The following is a 19,480-nucleotide window of genomic DNA, read 5'->3' as shown; positions in this document are numbered from 1 at the left end:
AATGAGTTTTCCTGGCCAGACTTAGAGCCTCTCACAGGTAATTTAGACCAACAGGCTGTTTGATCAGCTGAGGAAAATAAAGCATCATGCCAAGGGTACTAGATAAGTGAGCAGCTTGAGATCTGCACATTCATGTGATACTCATGGTCTTAGACAATATTTGCTTAGTGAGGTCACATTGAATGAAAGCAAAATCAAAGATGAATGAAAATATACACAGGAGAAGAAGCCTCTGAGGCTTCTGAAGTGTTATGACCAGAAGACATAAACTCTGTTAAAGCAAACGTTTCTCTCTCTTTTTTGTGTTATTCCAGGGAGGCCTTGATTACCGCCTGAACACATGCTGTGGAAGCCCAGCTTATGCAGCACCAGAGCTAATCCAGGGCAAAGCGTCTGTTGGCTCAGAGGGATGTAGAGCGGTGTTTGTTTTCCCCTCTTTCCCTTCCCTCTGCACAGAGCATTGAAAGGCAGTGGAGCTCAGGTAGGCTCTCTTGGTTTCCCTTCTGAATTCTGCTAGGTTGCATTGCTTGGTAGCTCTCAGAAGCTGTCAGTGGCCACAGACTAGAAAAGTGCAATTGGTCTCAGTTCACACAGCTGGCTGGTTTGTCTCTGGCTAATCCTGAACTGCCTCAAGCGACTGCTTTGGGGCTCTACAGAACAGCAGCTTCAGAGATCTCTTTCTATTACTAAGTTTTTGAAAGAGCAATTTGCTCTGTTAATTATCCATCATTTTTGTGCAGTCTGTTTTGTCAGACGTGTCTTTAGCTTCCAAGTTGTAGGTGAAGACTTGTTTCCATTGTAATGCACAGTGTACTAAAAACTGAGAGATGTCTGGAATTTTGGAACCCACTACTTGCAGTTGTTAATCTGTCCAAACTGGTCTGGTTTGCAATGCCCTCATCCTTCTTGAATCGCTCTGCTGTTAAAGGCGGAGCAATTCCTACAAGTGCCATGGCCCCACTGTTGTTCTAATTCTTGTTTCTTTGTTTTCCACACGCTGCTTTTCAAGCCTCCTTTTTCTTTACAGTCCAAGTGAGAATTGCACTGTGAAGTGTCTGAACCTTGTTGTGCCTCTACGTAAAGAGAACAGCAGCAAAGCCTGACAGGTGACTGTGCTGACAGCTCTTGTAGCCAGTAGCACGTAACTGTGCTAAATCCCTTGTGACGGCTTTGATTTCATTTTTGCCAGTGAAATCCTTGTAAAAGGAACTGCAGCAGTGTGATGAGCTAAGGTGAAGATGCTGGTTTTAGTAGTGCTCTAAGCTGAGTGGAAGGGCAATTGAATGAGGGTTATATGCTTTCTCTGGGATGATAAGGTTTTTTTTTCCTGAGGGAAAGAGCCAGCTTTTCATGGGCTATATGTGGACTTTGGCAAGGGCAGACAATCCGGTCTGTCAGGAAGCCATTTGAGGTGCTTCAGGTGTGTAAGCTTGTCTTTTTCAGGCAGATATTTGGAGCATGGGTGTACTGCTGTATGCTCTGCTGTGTGGGTTTTTCCTTTGGATGATGACAATATGATGGCACTCTACAGGAGGATACCAGAGGGTATCAGTGCTGCCTAGGCACTGTTGTGTAACTGAATTTCACACATTATAGAACCTCAAATATCCTGGAATCTAAAACTCTGACTTGTTTTCAGTCTGCTGCTCGAGTCTAATCAGGGTCATAGTGTCTGTGTGAAGTGGAGTGTGTGGGGAGATTGTTGCTGCAGATCCTGGGAAGTTGCTGTGTATTTGCAGACAATGGCTGCTGTTGGTCACTGGGTGCCACTGTTGCTCTGCAGAACAGCTGTGCTGTGCATGCAGCACAGCATGCTGTGCACGCCATGGAACTAGGAATCAAGAAGAGAGAGAAGCGTCACTTCTGCTCTAGTAAAAGGTCTCATCTGCTGACAGGCTTTTCTGCTTGAATTCAGAACTCAGGACCTATTGCCACAGAGGGACTAGTTGCTGAAGTTGGACGACTCTTTCTGTTTACTCCTTGTAATATGTAGCCATAACACTAACTATTTTAAAAAGAATCTGAAATCATGGCTAATTATTGACTGCTGCACAGCAGAACACTACCACGGTGAGATTGGGCTGTGAGATGACTTGAAAGCTGTTTCCTCAGTATAGGTCTTATTCTTGCAGCTGGGACACCTTGATGAAGACTGTGTAACAGCTTTCTGTGTTTCACAACAAGAGAAGAGAGAGTAGATCAGCATTAACATCAGAGGTAAGAAACGTATGTCAGTAATTCTCTGTATTTAAGCCCACTCCTGCAGTAAATAACCTTACTGTATGAACAGACTCTAACACTCACATATTCTCAAACATGAAATATTTCAAACCTTTCAGAGGCAAGGTACCACTGCAGAACATCGTAGTCTACCTAATAACTACATTTCTGAAGTTCACATTTATTCCTTTTTTCTCCATTAATTTTGTTTCTCAGCCTTTCAGCTATGTTTTACCATGCTGAAATCCTTATGAATCTCTGGAAGTCCAGGCAGACTCAAAACAGAAACTGATGGATGAACAGCAGATGTCACATGCTGGCTTTACTCACTGCTTTGAAATATTTCACTAATAGGTGGAAAATATCAACACATCAGGTAAGACAACCAAATAAATTTGGGGAATTACAGTTCACAAATACTTCAGGAAAGAAATTAATTCCAGTAACTTTAAAAAATAAATGGGAAAAGCTGAACTGAGTGCTGCTAGAGATGCTGTATAAATGTCAATAATAACATTCCAAGGTGTAGAAGAGATTTAAAACATGATGGGTACTCTGGCTTTAACCTGAATCTGAAAGTTGTCTCTTGCAATTGAGTTGTCTTTCTATTAAATAGAAAGTGGTAGCATTTGAAGGATTGTTAAGATTTCCATATAACCTTAGCAAGACTAGATGTAAAATGTAAGTTTTATGTAGGCGAGATCATTTGTGGAGTCACTGTTACTTTTCTTTAGGTACAGGGAATAAAGAGAACAATCGACCTACAAGGGGAAAAAGTTCTTCAGTTCAAGTCTGTGATATTTTCACAGTCTTAACTCAAAGGACTTCTAATGCCTGATAAGTAATTCAAGCTTTTTATACTACACTGAGTCTGTCAAGCATTGTACCCACGGTTCTCATAGTAGTCAAAAAGCTGCTGAAAATCCAGCTGAATGTCGATGCTCCTTGGAGCTGGGCTGAAACTTGCCCCCAGAAATGGGAGTCCAGCTGAAATGCTGTACAAACTGAATTAGTAGGAGCTTTGCCATTCACTTCAGTAGAGAGATTCTGGCACCAGCTTTAGTTTTCACTTCCAGCAATTGTACAATACACTGACTTTCAAGCAGAAACGAGAATAGTCTGCTTCTTGATCTCAGACATATTGTAAGAATCATCTGACGCCTGAAACTACCCTAATGTGATCAGACGTGAAGGTTGCACATCAAGGGGAAAATATGGCAGACATGCAGAAATTTTCTTTGTTCTGACAATGTTTCTGAAGAGATCTAAATCCTCTTGTTTTCTAGCGGAATTACGACCAGTTGTGGCAACCTATCTCTTGCTTCAGTCTAAGAAGGCTCGTGGCAAGCACATTCCCTTGAGATTTCGATCCCAAACAGGACGTGCCAGTACCACAGAGTCAGGAAGCCTGGGGGTAAGTTTTAGAGTTCAGCACAAGGTTCTGGTCAAAATGCCTCTGTGTGCTGAAGCTCTGCCCGGGTAAACAGTCTGGTGGCCTAAACATCGGTGAGGGAGCATGTGTGCAACCAGTCTTGGTCATCAAATCTTGTTCTATGATAAGGCCACCCACTCAGTGTATGAAGGCAAAGGATGTAATCTTTCTAGATTTCAGGGAGGCCTTTGATCCTGTCCCTTTGGCTGCATGTTCCCAACCTCTCGCTCAGCCACGTAGACCAATAGTACTATTGAGGTTTGAGATTTTTCTGCTCTGGATGGATTCCTTTTGTTATCTCTTGGTGGTGTTATCTCTTTTCTCCAGTCATCAGGGCTGTAAGATCTGTCAGTGCTTGCAGAGTCTGTCCATTTCTTCTTTCTGACTTCCTTCTCTTGCAGTTAGAGTAAGCTCTGTGGCCTTCCTTACTCTCAGCTGGGCTAAAGTCCAGCAGTCTGTGGCATTGGGCTTCAGCAAGTTTAACTGCATCTTCTAGGCAAGTTCTGGGCAAGATTATTCTACTCAGGAAGCACAACAAATCAGAGAACAAAAATAGCCTCATGAAAATAGAAGCATAGAATGGCTTGGATTGGAAGGGTTCTTGAAGATGACGTAGTCCCACACCCAAGCTATAGGCAGGGATACCTCCCTGTAGACCAGGTTGCTGGAACGTCCTACCCAGCCTGGCTTTGAATGCTTCCAGGGAGGAGGCATTCACAACCTTGCTGGGCAACCTGCTCTGGTGTCTCACCAAACCCACAGTAAAGAATTTCTTCCTAATATCCAATCCAAATCTACCTTCTTCCCATTTAAAGCCATTTGCCCTCATTCTGTTGCTACCTGCCCGGATGAAAAGTCCCTCCCCAGCCTTCCCTGTAGGCCCTCTTCAGATACTGGAAGGCCACTCTAAGGTCTCCTTGGAGTCTTCTCCAGGCTGCAGAGCCCCATCTCTCTCTGCATGTCCACATAGTAAGGTAAACTTCTTTTTCCGTTTCAACACGATGCTTAGTTCTGCTCTCCCCCAACCCCAGGTGCACAATTTCTAGATGACAGTTTCTACTCACTTGTTTAGCTGGGACTGCTGTGTCCCTGATCATCCAGGAGAATTTTGTCAGTGGCATCGCTGTTTGCCCACTGCGGAAGTCTCCAGAGCCCAGTTTTTGGCTACAGAAATTCAGACTTGGGGAAATGACCTTGGGGAAATGCCTTGTAAGATCTGCCTTTTCTTCAGATCCCAGCAGAGCCAATCTTCCTGCGCCAGTGATGAAGCTGCCTGCATGGAGCTGCAGACAGTCATATGTTGTGGAATACCTCATCAGCCACACAGATGTCATCTTCTGCTCCAAATCCACACCAGCCGTGGGAGAGTGAGCAGGTGAGTGTCTTCCTCCATTAGCTTGATCTTGATCTGACAGCTTCATCCAATCCAGGGCTTCGCCAAGACCTTTGAAAATTCTATTACTCTCGAGGAGACAGCAGGCTTCTGGGCTTAGATTAGAATATGGTGCCCCATTCCTGGATCCTTAGTGTGTCCAAACCTAAACCTTACATGGAGAAAACGGTCACTGCTGTTAAGATTTTTTGCAAGCAGGTGAAGCTTGATTGAAATGTTGCAGCAAAGCTTTCTGAGATCCCTGCCCCCTAGTTTTTCTAGGGTTTTTGTTTGCCTGTTTCAGTATAGTGAGTTGCTCTTAATTGTGGCTGTGTCCTTTGCCACGAGCATACATCTGAGCACATGGTTATTTTGAGGTCCTCTTCTTCCAATGTCTCAGATAAGCAAGTCTGAGAGAAATGCAGAACTGGGATGGTTGTGCTGCTGCTTTCTGATCCTCTGTCTTACCTGTGGTTTTCCCTTGCAGAGCACAGTTCTCTGGCAGGGCCCAAGTCTGTGTTGGTGTCTCCTCCATCCACAAAGCTGCTCACCGTGCAGGAGGCACAGGCTGAGAGGAGAGGCCAGAGCAGCTCTCCTGTTGCAACACGGAGCAGCAAGATACAAGTGGAGGAAGGGCCTGCAGCTGTACTGAGGAACTTCGACGCAATCATTGATTTTCCATCTGAAAGGTAAAGAAAGAGGAATTCCCTTTCCAGCCGCTATCATCATTGTTCAGGTGATTTCTATTGGTTTATTTTTTGTCCATTGTATCTCCAAGCACTCAACTAAAAAACAGTTGTCCTACGGGCTCAGTGGAGCCACACAAGGTGCATTTCCTTCCTGATTGGCAGGCACTCATGAGATGCAGAGAGCCACGCTGGTGTCTATCCTGGTCTGTGCTGGCTGTACCTGGAAACATTGGGGTTTTCCAGATTTCAGGGCCACGCACATGAAACCAATTGTGCTTCTCCTGTAAGCAGAGCTGTTGGTTGGACTTGCTGGCACTAGAAATTAAAGATGGCAGTGAGCTGAGGCCGAGGAGGTTTTAACGTAAGAATCAGAGACCTAACCAGGTCCCCCAGCAGACACAGCAGTCTGTCCATGGAGCGCTCTGTGAAGGACTTTTTACCTTCTCCGAAGCTGACCCACAAGAGAGCATTCAGTGATGACTTGTGAGCACCGTTTCCTCAGAAAGCAGTTACACCTGCCGGCTCCTGTCCTTTCCTGCTGCTGAGACTTTGCTCACATACATGCTCCGCATCTTGCTTGACATGGTTGAGAGGAATGTAGCCAGCAGGACATGAGGGCTGAGCTGTAGGAATGGAAGCATCCTCTGCTGTTTGAAACAGAGCGTGTTTCTAAGCTGTGTTTCAGCAGAAAGCAGGCAGTGCCGGGAACAGGCAAATATAGGCAAGGGCTCGGTGCAGCTCATCACTCACCCTGCACCATGACTGACAGCATGCTCTGTTTTCTCTCTCCAGACTGAGTTCTCCCAGTAAGAGGGCAGAGTCAGCAGCTGGCAGTTGGCGTTCCTGCTTCTGCCTGCACAGACCATCCCCTGTGGCCAAACACCAACTGCAGAGCAGTGCCAGGGAGCCCTCCGAAGCAGAAGTCTTGGTCCTGCAGGTAAGGGTGCAAACCCAGCTTTCAAAACACTGCTTGTCAGCTACACAGGTAGAATTCATGCTTTCAGTGGGCTTGTACCTCCTTCTGTATTCCTGCGTTCAAGCCCGTGCCTGACATCTTTGGTTGACTCCTGTCTTTCTCAAATGAGTCTCGCAAGCTGCTTAAAACCTGCTTGACCGGCAGCACCAAGCCTTTGCCCTCTTGGATAGTTAAAGTTTACACTAACTGCTGTGTGTCTACTTCTTCCAGGCGAATCGAGCCCTTGCCAACTCAGGAACCCACCGGCAAGTTGCAATGATGCACGGTGTCCTTCCATCAATGGAGTGCAGTTAGGATGCATGAGTCACTGCAGTTCCAAGGACACCCTTCCACATGACAGCAATGATGGAGAGAAGGAGGTCTGACCTACTCAGTTTTTGGCCCCTCCATGCAAGAAAACCTTACGGTTCTGGAACATCTTCAGCTACGAAGGTAGTAAGGGGTCTGGAGCACAAAGCTTACAAGGAGCAGCTGAAGGTGTTGGGATTGTTCAGCCTGTAGAAGAGGAGGCTCAGGAGAGACCTTATAACTCTCTGTAACTTCCTGAAGTTAGGTTGTAGTGAGCTGGGGTTTGGCCTCTTCTCTCGAGTAATCAGTGATAGAACTAGAGGGAATGGTTTTAAGCTGTGCCAGGGAAGATTCAGGCTGGACATTAGGAAATATTACTTCTCGGAAAGGGTAGTCAGGCATTGGAATGCACTGCCAGGGAGGTGGTGGAGTCACCGACCATGGGAGTGTTCAAGAAACGTTTGGATGTGGTGTATGGAATATGATTTATCCGGGAAGTATTGGTAATGGTTGGACCAGATGATCTTCTAGGTCTTTTCCAATCTTGATAATTCCGTGATTCTGAGCTGAGAAGCTTTTCTTGCTCAAGTCCTGCTTCCAAGTTTAACCACCTACGGGGAAGTAGATGTCACTTTTCTAGTGTCCTTCAATTCCGTGTCCGCATTTTCCTAAAAGTAAAAGAATTTGGAGGTACCAGAGTCAGTGAAGTGAGCGATTTCAGTGCCTGTTTCTGATGGTGGCAATGAGTTCAGAGGTCACACTTAACTGACGATTCCTGTTTCCATTCTGACAAAGGATGTAGTTGCAGCTGACTTCCGAGGCTGCCATACGTGGTGGTGATGCAGCCTTGGGCTTCATGGGGATTTGCATGACTCCCACCTTTCCTTTCTGTGTCTTGCAGGTCAGCTGGTGCTGGAAGTGGCCGGTATCTGAGCAGGAATGAAGGTGAGTGCAGGAGCAGCTGCTGAGGGGAGGAAGGAAGCCCATGCTAATGAGCTCTGGAGCATCTGCGGGTACGGTACCAAAGGAGGCAGCAGTGATGCAGGGGGCTCCCCAGCAGGAAGCTGGCTGATCCAAATGCTTGCTGAGAGTTTGGAAGCCCAAACCCTTATGGTCTCTGTAAGGGTGGCTAATAAAAAGATGTTAACCAAGGTGGTGGTAAATAGTCAAAGGTTGTTAGCAAAGGAAAACTCACCAATGTTGATGCCTTGACCAGAAAGCTGAGGCAGTCTCAACTGGGGAGCAATCTCCAAGAGATGCTGCCTCAGTGGTGGTCAGCCCTTAAATGAGGTCTCAGAGGAGGTGCAGTCGAGGTCCACCCCTTCTGGGAGCACAGCTAGATTACTCTCACCTGTGCTCCCGCAGCTGACCCAACACTTGCCTCAGCTGATTAATCAGAGGTTCAGGCTGTGATTTCCCATACATTCTCTAAGCTGAAGGCAGCATCTCCTTGATCTGATGGTGGAGTGCCTGAGTGAGGGAGTGATCCAAGCTGGATGCAGAAGAGTCATCTTAATTTCTCTGCTATTTTACTTCAGATGACACCTATTGGGTGTTGGTTTCTTAAAATTTGGATCTAGGAGGTGGCCTCTCCCTTTGCTGCTGGTGAAAGCACAGAAGTGCAGCAGGAGTAGAAGACAAAGAGGTTTTCTTTGTGACAGCAACACCAATTATTTGATTCAAATGTGTAACTGTAATGAAGAGGGTGAAGAACAGATCTGCCTCAAAGACATGCTTGATCTCATAAGGAATGAGCATGTGATCCAAGACAGCCAGCGTGGCTTTAGCAGGGGAAGGCCATGCCTAACCAATCTGGTGGCCTTCTATGATGGAGTGTCAGCATTTGTGGACAAAAGGAAGGAAACTGATGTCATTGACATGAACTTGAGCAAGATCTTTGACATGGCCCTCCACCACATCCTTATCTCTAAACTGGAGGGATGTGGATTTGACAGGTGGACCACCTGGTGGATAAGGGATTGGTTGAAAGGCCACAGACAGAGGGTGGTGATTCATGGTTCGATGTCCAGGTGAAGGCTGATAACAAGTGGTGTCATGCAGGAGTCTGTCTTGGGACCAGTGCTTTTTTACATGGTTATCAGTGACACCAATGATGCAATGGAGTGCACCCTCTGCTGTTTGCTGAGTGGTGCGGCTGATGCAGTGGAAGGAAGGGATGCCATTCAGAGGGAGCTCAACCGAGAGGTTGGCCTAGGTGAATCTAATGAGGTAGAACACAGCAAAGTGCAAGGTTTTGCACTTGGGCTGGAGGAATCCCAGGCATTTCTACAGCCTGGGAGGAGCAGTCCTTAAGAGAAGCCCCACAGAGAAGGACCTGGGGGTCCTGGTGGATGAAAAACAGAACGTGAGCCATCAGCGTGCTCTTGCAGCTCAGAGAGCAAATGGTCCCCTGGGCTCCATCAGAAGAGGGGATGGCCAGCAGGGACAGGGAGGTGATTGATCTTCATGATCCTTGAGGTCCCTTCCAACCCGGGCCATTCTATGATTCTGTGATTACACTCGCTGTCAGAAATAACGGCAGCTGTACAGAAGCTGGATATATTGTGGGACAGTTCTTGTAACCAGCTGATTTTAAGACCTTGCCAGAGTTGAGAGTCTAAATTGCATGTCAGAAGAAAGCTGGGAAAGTGGTTATTGCTCATTCTTTTTCATTTGCTGATTCTTTCTGTAGGGTTCCTTTTCCAAAGGAGATTCTGGTGATGGAAGCAGTTGAAGAAAGAACCAAAGCAGCTCTTGCCAAGAGTGCTTGAAGTCCCTGTGGAGAGAAGCAAAGAACTTGGGCTTCCTCTGGGATGCTCCCCACCATGTGTCAGGAAGGAGACAACTGCTGTTCCACTTTCTGCTCTGTGTGTGGAAAGGTACGTCTGGGTTTCTTCTGCTTGTTTTTTCTTTCTTTTTCTGGCTTTGAAGGAGAAGGGGTGGAGCAAGGGGAGACCCACTGGTCATTTGTTACCTCAAGAGCAGGATGGATTCTGCATTGACTGTGAAAAACCTGGGCTAGTAGCATGGGCATGTTTCAGGCTGGACTCTTCTTTTGCTGCTTGGTTTCCTTTTGTCTACAGGGAGACAGCTGTCTAAAGGTGTGTTTTCAAACCCACTCTCCAAAACCATGTTTCATTGTTGCAGGTGGTTCAGTGTGCTCTTGCAGGGCAGATGCTGTAGTTTGCTGTAGAATCTGAATGGTTTCTGTTCCTAGGGAAGGACTGGGAGGAGGTAGTGAGAAGAGAATTCAATGCCTGAGGTGTATCTTAGTGAGAAATGTTGGCATGAGGTGCTGAAAGTCTTGAGCTGTCAAAGGCCAGTGAGGCTCAGACTCCTTAACCTGCTGGAGCAGGGTGGAAGCAAGGAGTGGGCACTGCCGTCCCACCAGCTGCACTTGGTTCTGGTCTTCCAGGTCTGTGCTGGCCTGGATTTCTTCTGAGAAGTTTGTTGGAGCTGCTTGGAGTAGTGAAAGGTGGGGAAGAAGTGCTGCTCAAGAGCTAAGGCTCTGCTTGATCATTTTGGATGGATTTAACCATGATATCTGAAGACATAGTTTCCATCAGAATGATCCCAGCATTGTGCAAGTGTCTCAGCTGAAGCCCCTGAGCAGATGTCTGAGAGCACCCGCCTCCTCAAGCTGAGCCATAGGAAAGCTGACTGTGCCAAGTTATTTCAGCTTCTGCAGATTGAATGTGCTTCCAAGTGTTTTCCTTAGTGATCAATCATGTCCCAGCACTGTGATATTCCATCTCTGTCACAATCTGCAGCATCTCTGCAATCCTTGGGTGCCCATTCCCACCAGAGTTTCTTCCTTTCTCTCTTTAGAATCAGTGTGGTGCAGTTCCCTGTGTTAGTGAGCAGCAGCCAGCAGGCTGCAAGAGATCCAATGGCAGCTTTCAGCACACAGAGGGATGTGATGGGGACAGACTGTCCTTACCGCCATGCAGAAGGGAGTTTTTACTGTCCTCTATCAAGAAGTATGAAAGAATAGAGTTTGAATGATACTTGTGAGCAGGTGCTGTGCTGTAGGGGATGTCAGGTAACCATTAATTTGGGGGTGCAGGAAGGAGCAGTGAAAGTGATGTATTAGTTTGTGTTTTGGCTGTTAAAGAGGAGTTCCATTTCTGGAAGCAAAACTATGGGCTAAGATGGAAAACAGAAGGGAGAAGGCTGATACCTGGATCGTGGGCTGAGCTTTGGTGACTGCAGCCATTTGCAGTAGAAGTTTTGCTGTTTTGCACAGTGGGGTTCAGAATGGGAGCTGATGATGAATGGGAGCTGCTCAAGGGACAGACTTCCACATACAAGTTCCAGTGCCTCAATGACTTTCTTGTAGCGAGGAACCCAAAACTGAACATAAGACTTGAGGCGCAGCCTCCCCAGTGTTGAGTCCAAGGGGATGATTACCTCTCTGCTCCTGCTGGCCACACTATTTCTTATACAGGCCAGGATGCCGTTGGCCTTCTTGGCCACCTGGGCACACTGTTGGCTCATGTTCAGCTGAGCATCGACCAACAGCCCCAGGTCCATTTCCTCTGCACAGTCCTGCAGCCACTCAGCCCCAAGCCTATAGCGCTGCATGGGGTTATTGTGGCCAAAGTGCAGGACCTGGCATTTGGCCTCACTGAACCTCATCCCATTCACCTCAGCCCAGTGAGGTTGATCCAGCTTATCTAGATCCCTCTGAAGGGGCCTCCCTTCCCTCAGGCAGATTGACACCAGCTCCCAGTCAAAAGACAAAAAGAGAAGAAAGCAGAAATGAAGAAGGCTTCTCTGAGAGCTGCCCCTGCACCTGCAGAGGTGAGTCCTTGTTATGGACAGACACAGCTCTTGTTGTCAGGGCCTCCATCTGTCAGACATGAGTGAGACTGTAAAATCCTGAGGGAAGTGGCGTCCTGTTTCTGCACTTGCTTTGTTTCTTTGCAGTGTTTGAAGTGTTACACAAAATGAAGGAGAAATCTCTAAAGCAGGTGGTCGGGATGCTGGCATGATGATGTTACTTATGTAATTAGTGCTATTATTTTGTAGTATGTTAATAGTTTGCTAATAAACAAAAAACAAGGGGGGGTTGGAGGGGTCGGTAACAGAGGAACGGGTTCTGGTAACAGAGGATGCTGAGAAGGCGGAAATACTGTATGCTTTCTTTGCTTCTGTCTTTAGTGAAAAGGCATTCCCTGAGGAATCCCAGAACCTGGAGGTTAATGAGAGAGTCTGGGGAATGGGAGATTTCCCTTTAGTCAGGGAAGAGGTGGTCCGTGAGTGCCTAGGAAACATTAAGTTCCATAAATCCATGGGACCTGATGGGGTGCATCCACGGGTGCTGAGAGAGCTGGTGGAGGTCATTGCTGAGCCGCTCTCTGTAGTCATTCAGAGGCCTTGGAAACTGGGGAGGTGTCTGAAGACTGGAGGATGACCAGTGTCACTCCGGTCTTTAAAAAATGGCAAGAAGGAGGACCCAGGTAACTATAGGCCAGTCAGCCTCACCTTTATCCCAGGGAAGGTGATGGAACAGCTTGTGCTGGTTGCCATCTCCAGAGAACTGGGAGTAAAGCAGGTTATCAGGAGTACTCAGCATGGGTTCACCAAGGGGAGGTCGTGCTTGACCAACCTGGTGGCCTTTTATGAAGATGTCACTGGCTGGGTGGATAGGGGGAGAGTGGCAGATGTAGTCTACCTTGATTTAAGAAAGGCTTTTGATATTGTCCCCCATGACATCCTTATAACAAAGCTGAGGAAGCATGGGATAGATGAGTGGACAGTGAAGTGGGTCGTGAACTGTCTGACTGGCAGAGTGCAGAGGGTTGTCGTTGGCGGTGCTGAGAGGGGATTTGATCCAGGTTTATAAATACCTGAGGTGTGGGGGCCATAGTGGCACGGCTGGTCTCTTTTCAGTAGTGCGTGGGGACAGGACTAGGGGTAATGGGCTGAAACTTCTGCATAGGAAGTTCCGCACAAATGTGTGCAAGAACCTCTTTACGGTGAGGGTGACGGAGCACTGGAACAGGCTGCCCAGGGAGGTGGTGGAGTCTCCTTCTCTGGAGATATTCAAGACCCGCCTGAACACCTACCTGTGCAACGTGGTGTAGGGAACCTGCCATGGCAGGGGGGTTGGACTCAATGATCACTAGAGGTCCCTTCCAACCCCTACAATTCTGTGATTCTGTTGGAAGGTGGGAATGCAAGAGAGAATATTGCGAGCAAAAGCTGTGGAGCGAAATAAATGGCATGAGAAAGCAAAGCTGAGAACTAAGGAAAGCTCCAGAAGAGAAAACAAAGTCCAGTAGGGCATATTTAGAGACAGGTGAAGCATCCATGAGTGCACTGAGGAGTACTAGGGTGCTCTGGAATGTCTCTTGGGCTCCCTACAGCACACATACTTGCTCTGGGGCATGTCTGGATGTCTGTAGAGCTAATTGTGGGGCCCTGAGAAACGTCTGGGGCACATTAGGGGGCACTGGCTTCCATGTGAGTGTTCCCAGGTTCCCAGAAGTCAACAGGGAAGCCTTTGGAGACCCCTTGGGAAGACTCAGTGGGGCCCTAGAGTGATGTAGCAGCTTGTGTTGGTTGCATCTGCTTGGCAGGGAAGCAATTTCCCTGGTGAGAGCTGACTGACTGGAAGGTGATTTCCTTGGTTTAATTAATTTAATTACCTGGATTATAATTAAATAACACTGTTCAGCGTTCATTAAAGATTTCTTTTTTTTCCAAAGTACTTCAGTTGTGCAGCTGTAGCAGCTTTGCTAAGATATATCGAGTTTATTCAAAATTCCAGTGATGCTCCTAAAGCACTTGAAGTGCATTTGAGGGGGGGAGTGACAAAACAGCTCTGAGAGAATCATCATCAGATCAGAACATTGGAACGGTAACTAATAGCAGAGATTCTGATAAGAATATTGAAGTTTTCAAATTACCTTTTCTTAAAGTTGTATTTCACCAAGTTTCATCAATGTGCACACTGAAGAGCTGACTTGTTATCTTTCTTTTTATAAAAAATCATGTGTTACAATTGAGAGCAGAAGTTATAGGATGGAACATTCTCCAAGTAAAGTGCAAAAGAACAGACTCAGTGTTCTGTACAGCGTGGGCAGATCTTGAATTATTCCAGCAGTTAACTCCTGAATTTTTTTTCAGACTCTCAGCGGAGTTTTATACAGCGAGACTGTAGGGATCATTGCTTAGATTTCCTTCAAGTACCTATGGAATACCTGTACATTCTCTTAATTGAAACACTGTCTTTAACAGAATGAAATTTGAGAAATGAAATGTAATAACTCCAATGTGAGTGTATCATCTCACCAGTGGCCTGCTAAAAGCTGTGGAACAGATGCTGTGTCAGATCGTACTCAGAGAGTGGAAAATCTTCATCAAGCTCCCTTAACAGGTAGGTTGTTGCTGTTCCAAAGAAAGCAACTGCAAATTTTCATGCCAAAGCCCAAATCCAGCTATGTGGGAAACACACGGCCCCCATTACAGGGATGTGCTGCAAGTTTCAAAACCAGCCATAATATTGCACAAGAGAGATTTGGGTCTGGCTTTGCTAAATAGGAAGGTCAGTGCGGCTGTAAGATCTGATTGGTGAGGAAAGAACCCACTGCCTCCTAACCTGTTGCCTGCCAGAATCCAAGCTTGAGATGCTAGATGCCTTGGTTTGAAGGATAGTGGAGTAACGTGAGAGGGTCACGTTTTGCCATGTTGCTCCTCATAGAGGATCCTCCTTGGAGAAGGAGGAGTCATGCTTAATTGAATGGAGGTAGGACTGGGAATTGATTTCTCAGCAGCTGGAGATAAGACTTTCTGCAGTGCTTTTCTCTTTGGTAGAATCAGTTGCCTATAGACAAGTTGCTGTCTGCTTCTGTTCTGAAGCACTAATGGACCAAAGCATTGGGCTGCTCTGACAAAACATGCCTCAAACTGCTAGACACGAGCTGGACTGTAAATCCATAGTATGCTTTCTGTCACTTGGTCTCTTTAGTTGCTGACTCTATCTCTGGGGTCTTACTGACAGGCAGGACTGTGTTCAGGATGGCTTTTTGGTGCACACGCTGCAGACAGAGGCTGCACGGGCTGCTGCCTCTTCACACGGTGCCACTTCTGCACTGAAGGCATTTGCTGTTGGTCAGTTTGTTCACCTGACAGTGTCATCTAGCAGGTGCCCACAAATACTGTTGCCTTCAGTGTGTCGTATAATGCTTGATGAGATGTACTCCACTTCAGGAGGACGGCACTCGGTGGTTTGTAGGTGCAGTCAATGCCACGCCATTCCTAGTTCTACCTGAGTTGTGCACCATGTGCCCAGAACCAACCCAGTTATTCCGGTTGCATATAAAGCCCTGAAAAGCCATCAGTCACCAGTTTATTTGTTCTGCCCCAACATCTGTGCAGCCATTTAAAAACCCTTTTCTTTTGCAGGTCCCTTGCAGCCCGTCCTGGCAGCCTGCAGTAACGAGTCCTTTTTCCATCGCTGTGCCACCTTGCTTTGTTACTGCAGGCTGGACATTCAAAATACAGAGAAGCTCCTGTTGTACTGCAACACCTCTCTGATATAAGGTAATCCCTTCTTGCCATTATTCTGTTGGTTCTTGTAGAGATCAGTACACATGGGAACTTTTCTCTTTGTCCTTTGTCAAAAGCTCTGCTTTGCTGTTTGCTTGCTCCAGTGCAGACAATGCTGGACGTTCTTTGCTGGCAGTTACCTGTCTGTGACAAACATTTTCCTTGGTAAAGACCTCGGGACACTTAATGCTGCATGTGACAATGGACACCGGCCAACCTGACATTTTCCAGATAGATAACGAGTTACAGCCATGAGGCAGTCCAGGCTTTGGGGGGATTGTTAACCTTTAGAAAAGAGGTTTCCATTGCAGCCAATCCATCACCAGTATGCAACAGGGATCTTTACTGCGTCAGTGGAAGAGTGCTGCTGGCTTTCATGGGGGCGTTACTTAATGGGATTGTTTGGTTTCCCAAAGCAGACATACGAGCTCAGCCATTGTTTCCCTTATAGTTCCTTATTTCCAGAGCTCCGGGATTTGTTGGGATTTCTTAGGAACAAATCTGAACTCTGGGAAAGTGGTGTTTTCTTGTGAAATACCTTGGTTTGAATCACAGCTCTCATTGGAAGTAAACTAAAATTAGCTCAGAAATCCAGATTGTTTGAAATAAAGAGGATCCTACAGCCAGTGCCGTGAATCTTTTTAACTGGGCTCTGAAAAACTCCTGGAAGTGAATTCTTTCTTGTTATCACTGGCTTTGTAGCAGCCGTTTTTACATTTGCCTCAATATCATTCTGGGTTTTCTGAGTGTGTCCCGTTCCTGAAATCTCACTTCTCCTTGGGGAAATCCCCTCACAACCTTTCCTGCAGATTCCACTATACAATGTCTCAATAGCACTTAGTCAAGTGAAAGTGCAGTACCTGATGATTTTTGCCAAGATTTTTCTGTCTGTACCTTGGGAACTTTCTGCCGGGAGACAGAATTACACCAAACTCCTGAAGTAATGCAAGTTTTTCCTCATAAAATAAGCCATTTTCTGTAAATTCTTTCCTGTGTTGCTGTAACTCTCCAATTTTCAGTGATCACATATCAACTGTTTTATGCAAAATCTTTTTCAGGAGCAATGAGGAGATGAATTGTTTCAGCTCCATGAACCGACTGCAGATCTGCAGAAGACGTCAGACCCAGTGAATTCTTCCATCTGTTCCAACCTGAGTTCCATCGTTTTTATAAATCTGGGAGCAGAGCAGAGTGGCACTCGTGCTGCCCCTGCAGACACAGCTCACTAGCAGCATCTGCCAAACACTGCCAACATCACTGCCCAAACTGCTGCACCACAGGTGGAGGTTACTGCCAGATATACATTGTTCGGAACACCAGAGCCAATACAAAACTTATTTTAATGTGAGTTTGGAATTTATTTCCCAATCAATCCCCATCTGGCCTCTAAGTTAAGATGGGGGAGGTGCCATCCCCAGCCCTGCACAGCAGCCTCCACAGCTCACACGGTGATCACCCATCCGCTGCACATGGTGTCGAGTGACGTCAGTGTTCATTCCCAGAACATAGTGCTTTTTAAAGTGCAATATGCAGGAAATCCTGGTTAGGAGAAGCATCCAGAATGTCAGAGGATGGTCCGAGTGGAACAGTTCAGATGTTTGCTCTATGATCTCTTGTCTTCAAGCTTCTTCTAGGAAGGCTGTAGCATTACGAACAGAAATACATTACCCTTTGATTACACTTTGCATGCCACATGCACTCTGTTAAGTTTTAACATATCAAGCACTAAGTGTTGTTGCAGTGCCATTTGCAATGCTTGTTGCACTTGTGAGTTTAATTCTTCAAAAGCATGTCTAGTCCAGTTTGACAACATGTGGACTTGCCAGGTGGTGTTTTCAAAGATGACTTTATGTTTTGCCAGGACAATTTATAGAGCAAATATGTTCTCTAATATCGTAGAGATTCTCGGTCCAGCAGTCAGCTCTGAACTGAGCTGAACACTCGATTTGGGCAGCACTATCACTATACCACGCTACAACTCTGAACATTGCTCCAAGGCTAAATACAAATAGAATTTTCCATTTGAGCATCTCGAAGGCAATCCAAATGGTTCAGGATAAAGACTGATTTGGCCAGTTCAGGTATTGATATAGTCTATAGAAATTTCAGAGAACAGAGTGCGTAGGGCACCCCACCATATAAATTACAAGAGGGTGACCCCAGCACATTCACATCTCTCATCAAAACTTAGACACTTTCCAACAACCGTGTTCCCAATGGGCCTTCTGGACTGGTGTTACAATCAATGACTCCATGACACTACATCACGTTGCAAAGGGCTTTATGATGGGTTTCTTCTGTGACCACATCTAACTGATAGCAGATAGGTCCCTTGATTCAAATCCCAGTTTGTTAGGAAGTTGGAGATACCATGGATAGTTACACGTCAGTCATCATCAGGTGGATAAAAGCAAGGAATGAAGGTGTCAAAAGGAATGGTACCACAGTGCAGGGAGTGCTGGTGAGCCAGGACGACCTGTACAAACTGTGTTAACCCCAGTGTGAAGTTGAACCGATCTCAGGACTGACATCACCACCCACAGCCACCCAGAGATAATATTGTTAAGAAGCACGCAGGCCAAGCTCTGGGAAGCAATTACGGCAAAGCCAGCTGCCAAGGGTTAATGCTTATCAAGTGATTCCAGTGAAAGATCGGAGTCTGGATTGGTTGGGGAGGGAAGGATTTGTTGTTGTTGTTGTTTGTTTCCTTTCATCTTTGTGTGTGTTTCCATCTGTTTGGTTTTTAAATACTCCTTAGTTTCTTTAAAAAATAATTAAAACAATTCCAAATAAGCGTGGCACCACTGAACATATAACTCCAGATGAGCTTGATAATACTGACAAATTCCGCCGCAAAAACACATCTACCTCTCACACGTGGAATCTATGAGCAGAATCTAGCACAGAAGGCCACTGCCCCGCCCTCCACTATGAGCTGGGCCAGAAGGCCTCACTGTCCAATAGCTGAAGGCCACTGCCCCGCCCTCCACTATGAGCTGGGCCAGCACACAGCACAGAAGGTGCTGGCGCAGCACACCCAAGGCATTCACTGTCTGCACACCCTTGCGACAGGGACGAGAGGCAGTGGGCGCTACGGGGTCAGGGGCAGCTGTCCTTGCAGACCCCACGAGTGAGAGCAGAGCGATTGTTGGTGGCCTTTGGCCAGAGCTTTTGGAGGCCGAAGGTCTCTTCAGCTTCAGATCTTGCCATGGCCGTGCTGCGAGGCAGTGCGGGACGGGGACAAGGCAAGTGCAGCCGGCCCTCTCCCCGCCGGGGCCCGGCACAGCCCGCAGCCTGCGCTGCGCAGCAGGAGGAGAAGAGCTGGGAGCTGGAGGTGCTGCAGGCCCAGCTGGAGGGCGAGCGGCTCCACTGCCAGGAGCTGCAGCGCCGCTGGGCTGCCGAGAGATGTGAGCTGCAGGAGGCGGCAGAGCGGGAGCGGCAGCTGCTGGCCGACCAACTGCATTGTGCCTGGGAGAAGCAGCAGGCCCAGGAAGAGCAGCAGCTGAAGGAGTGGGAGCAGCGGCAGCGGGCGACGGTGACCCGGCAGCTGCTGCGCTGGAAGGAGGCCGAGCTGCGCGCCACAAAGGAGCTGCTGCAGCGGGAGTGCGATGCAGCCCTGCGCCAGGCTCGGGAGCTGCAGCAGCAGCTGGCCAAGGTGCTGAGGAACCCCCCCAGCCGCAGCGAGGCGGCCCATGCCCAGCTGCAGGACGTCCTCAGCAAGCTGCGCTGGGAGACGGATGGGGAGCAGCCCGCCTGCAGCCGCCACCTCCAGCAGCAGCTGGAGCTGGAGAGGAGGCTCTTCAACCAGTACGTCGTGGGCAGCTTGGAAGACGAGCTCCGCAACGGAATGTCCTGCTCCCAGGACGGAGAAGGAGCTCTGCGCCGCCACTGTGCAGAGCAGGGCTCCAGTCGACCGGCCATGAAGGACGCTCACGTCCAGGTGAGAT

At 47.4% G+C, this 19,480-nt stretch overlaps 1 protein-coding gene and 2 long non-coding RNA genes across 3 annotated transcripts in view; 2 read left to right on the top strand and 1 right to left on the bottom strand.

Moving 5' to 3' along the window:
- Positions 1-19,480, bottom strand: part of LOC146753557 (uncharacterized) — a 127,201-nt gene that overhangs the window by 56,771 nt on the left and 50,950 nt on the right. The window lies entirely within an intron of this gene.
- On the top strand, positions 9,714-15,990 carry LOC146753559 (uncharacterized). The gene is made up of 3 exons (XR_014940037.1): positions 9,714-9,856; positions 14,223-14,361; positions 15,390-15,990. It is a non-coding gene; the product is annotated as an uncharacterized LOC146753559 (long non-coding RNA).
- The window catches only part of LOC146753558 (uncharacterized), a 29,962-nt gene continuing 28,848 nt past the window's right edge, over positions 18,367-19,480 (top strand). The window contains exon 1 of the mRNA XM_085529251.1: positions 18,367-19,473. Coding sequence (XP_085385377.1) covers positions 18,742-19,473 — 732 coding nt within the window. The 5' untranslated portion in view covers positions 18,367-18,741. The remainder of the gene's footprint in view (positions 19,474-19,480) is intronic.

This window comes from Coturnix japonica, chromosome Z (assembly GCF_054131305.1).
Source record: "Coturnix japonica strain WE chromosome Z, WE-NBRP24, whole genome shotgun sequence".
Taxonomy (NCBI): domain Eukaryota; kingdom Metazoa; phylum Chordata; class Aves; order Galliformes; family Phasianidae; genus Coturnix; species Coturnix japonica.
The sequence above is the reverse complement of the archived record's forward strand: the minus strand, read 5'-3'. Positions and strand labels throughout refer to the sequence as shown.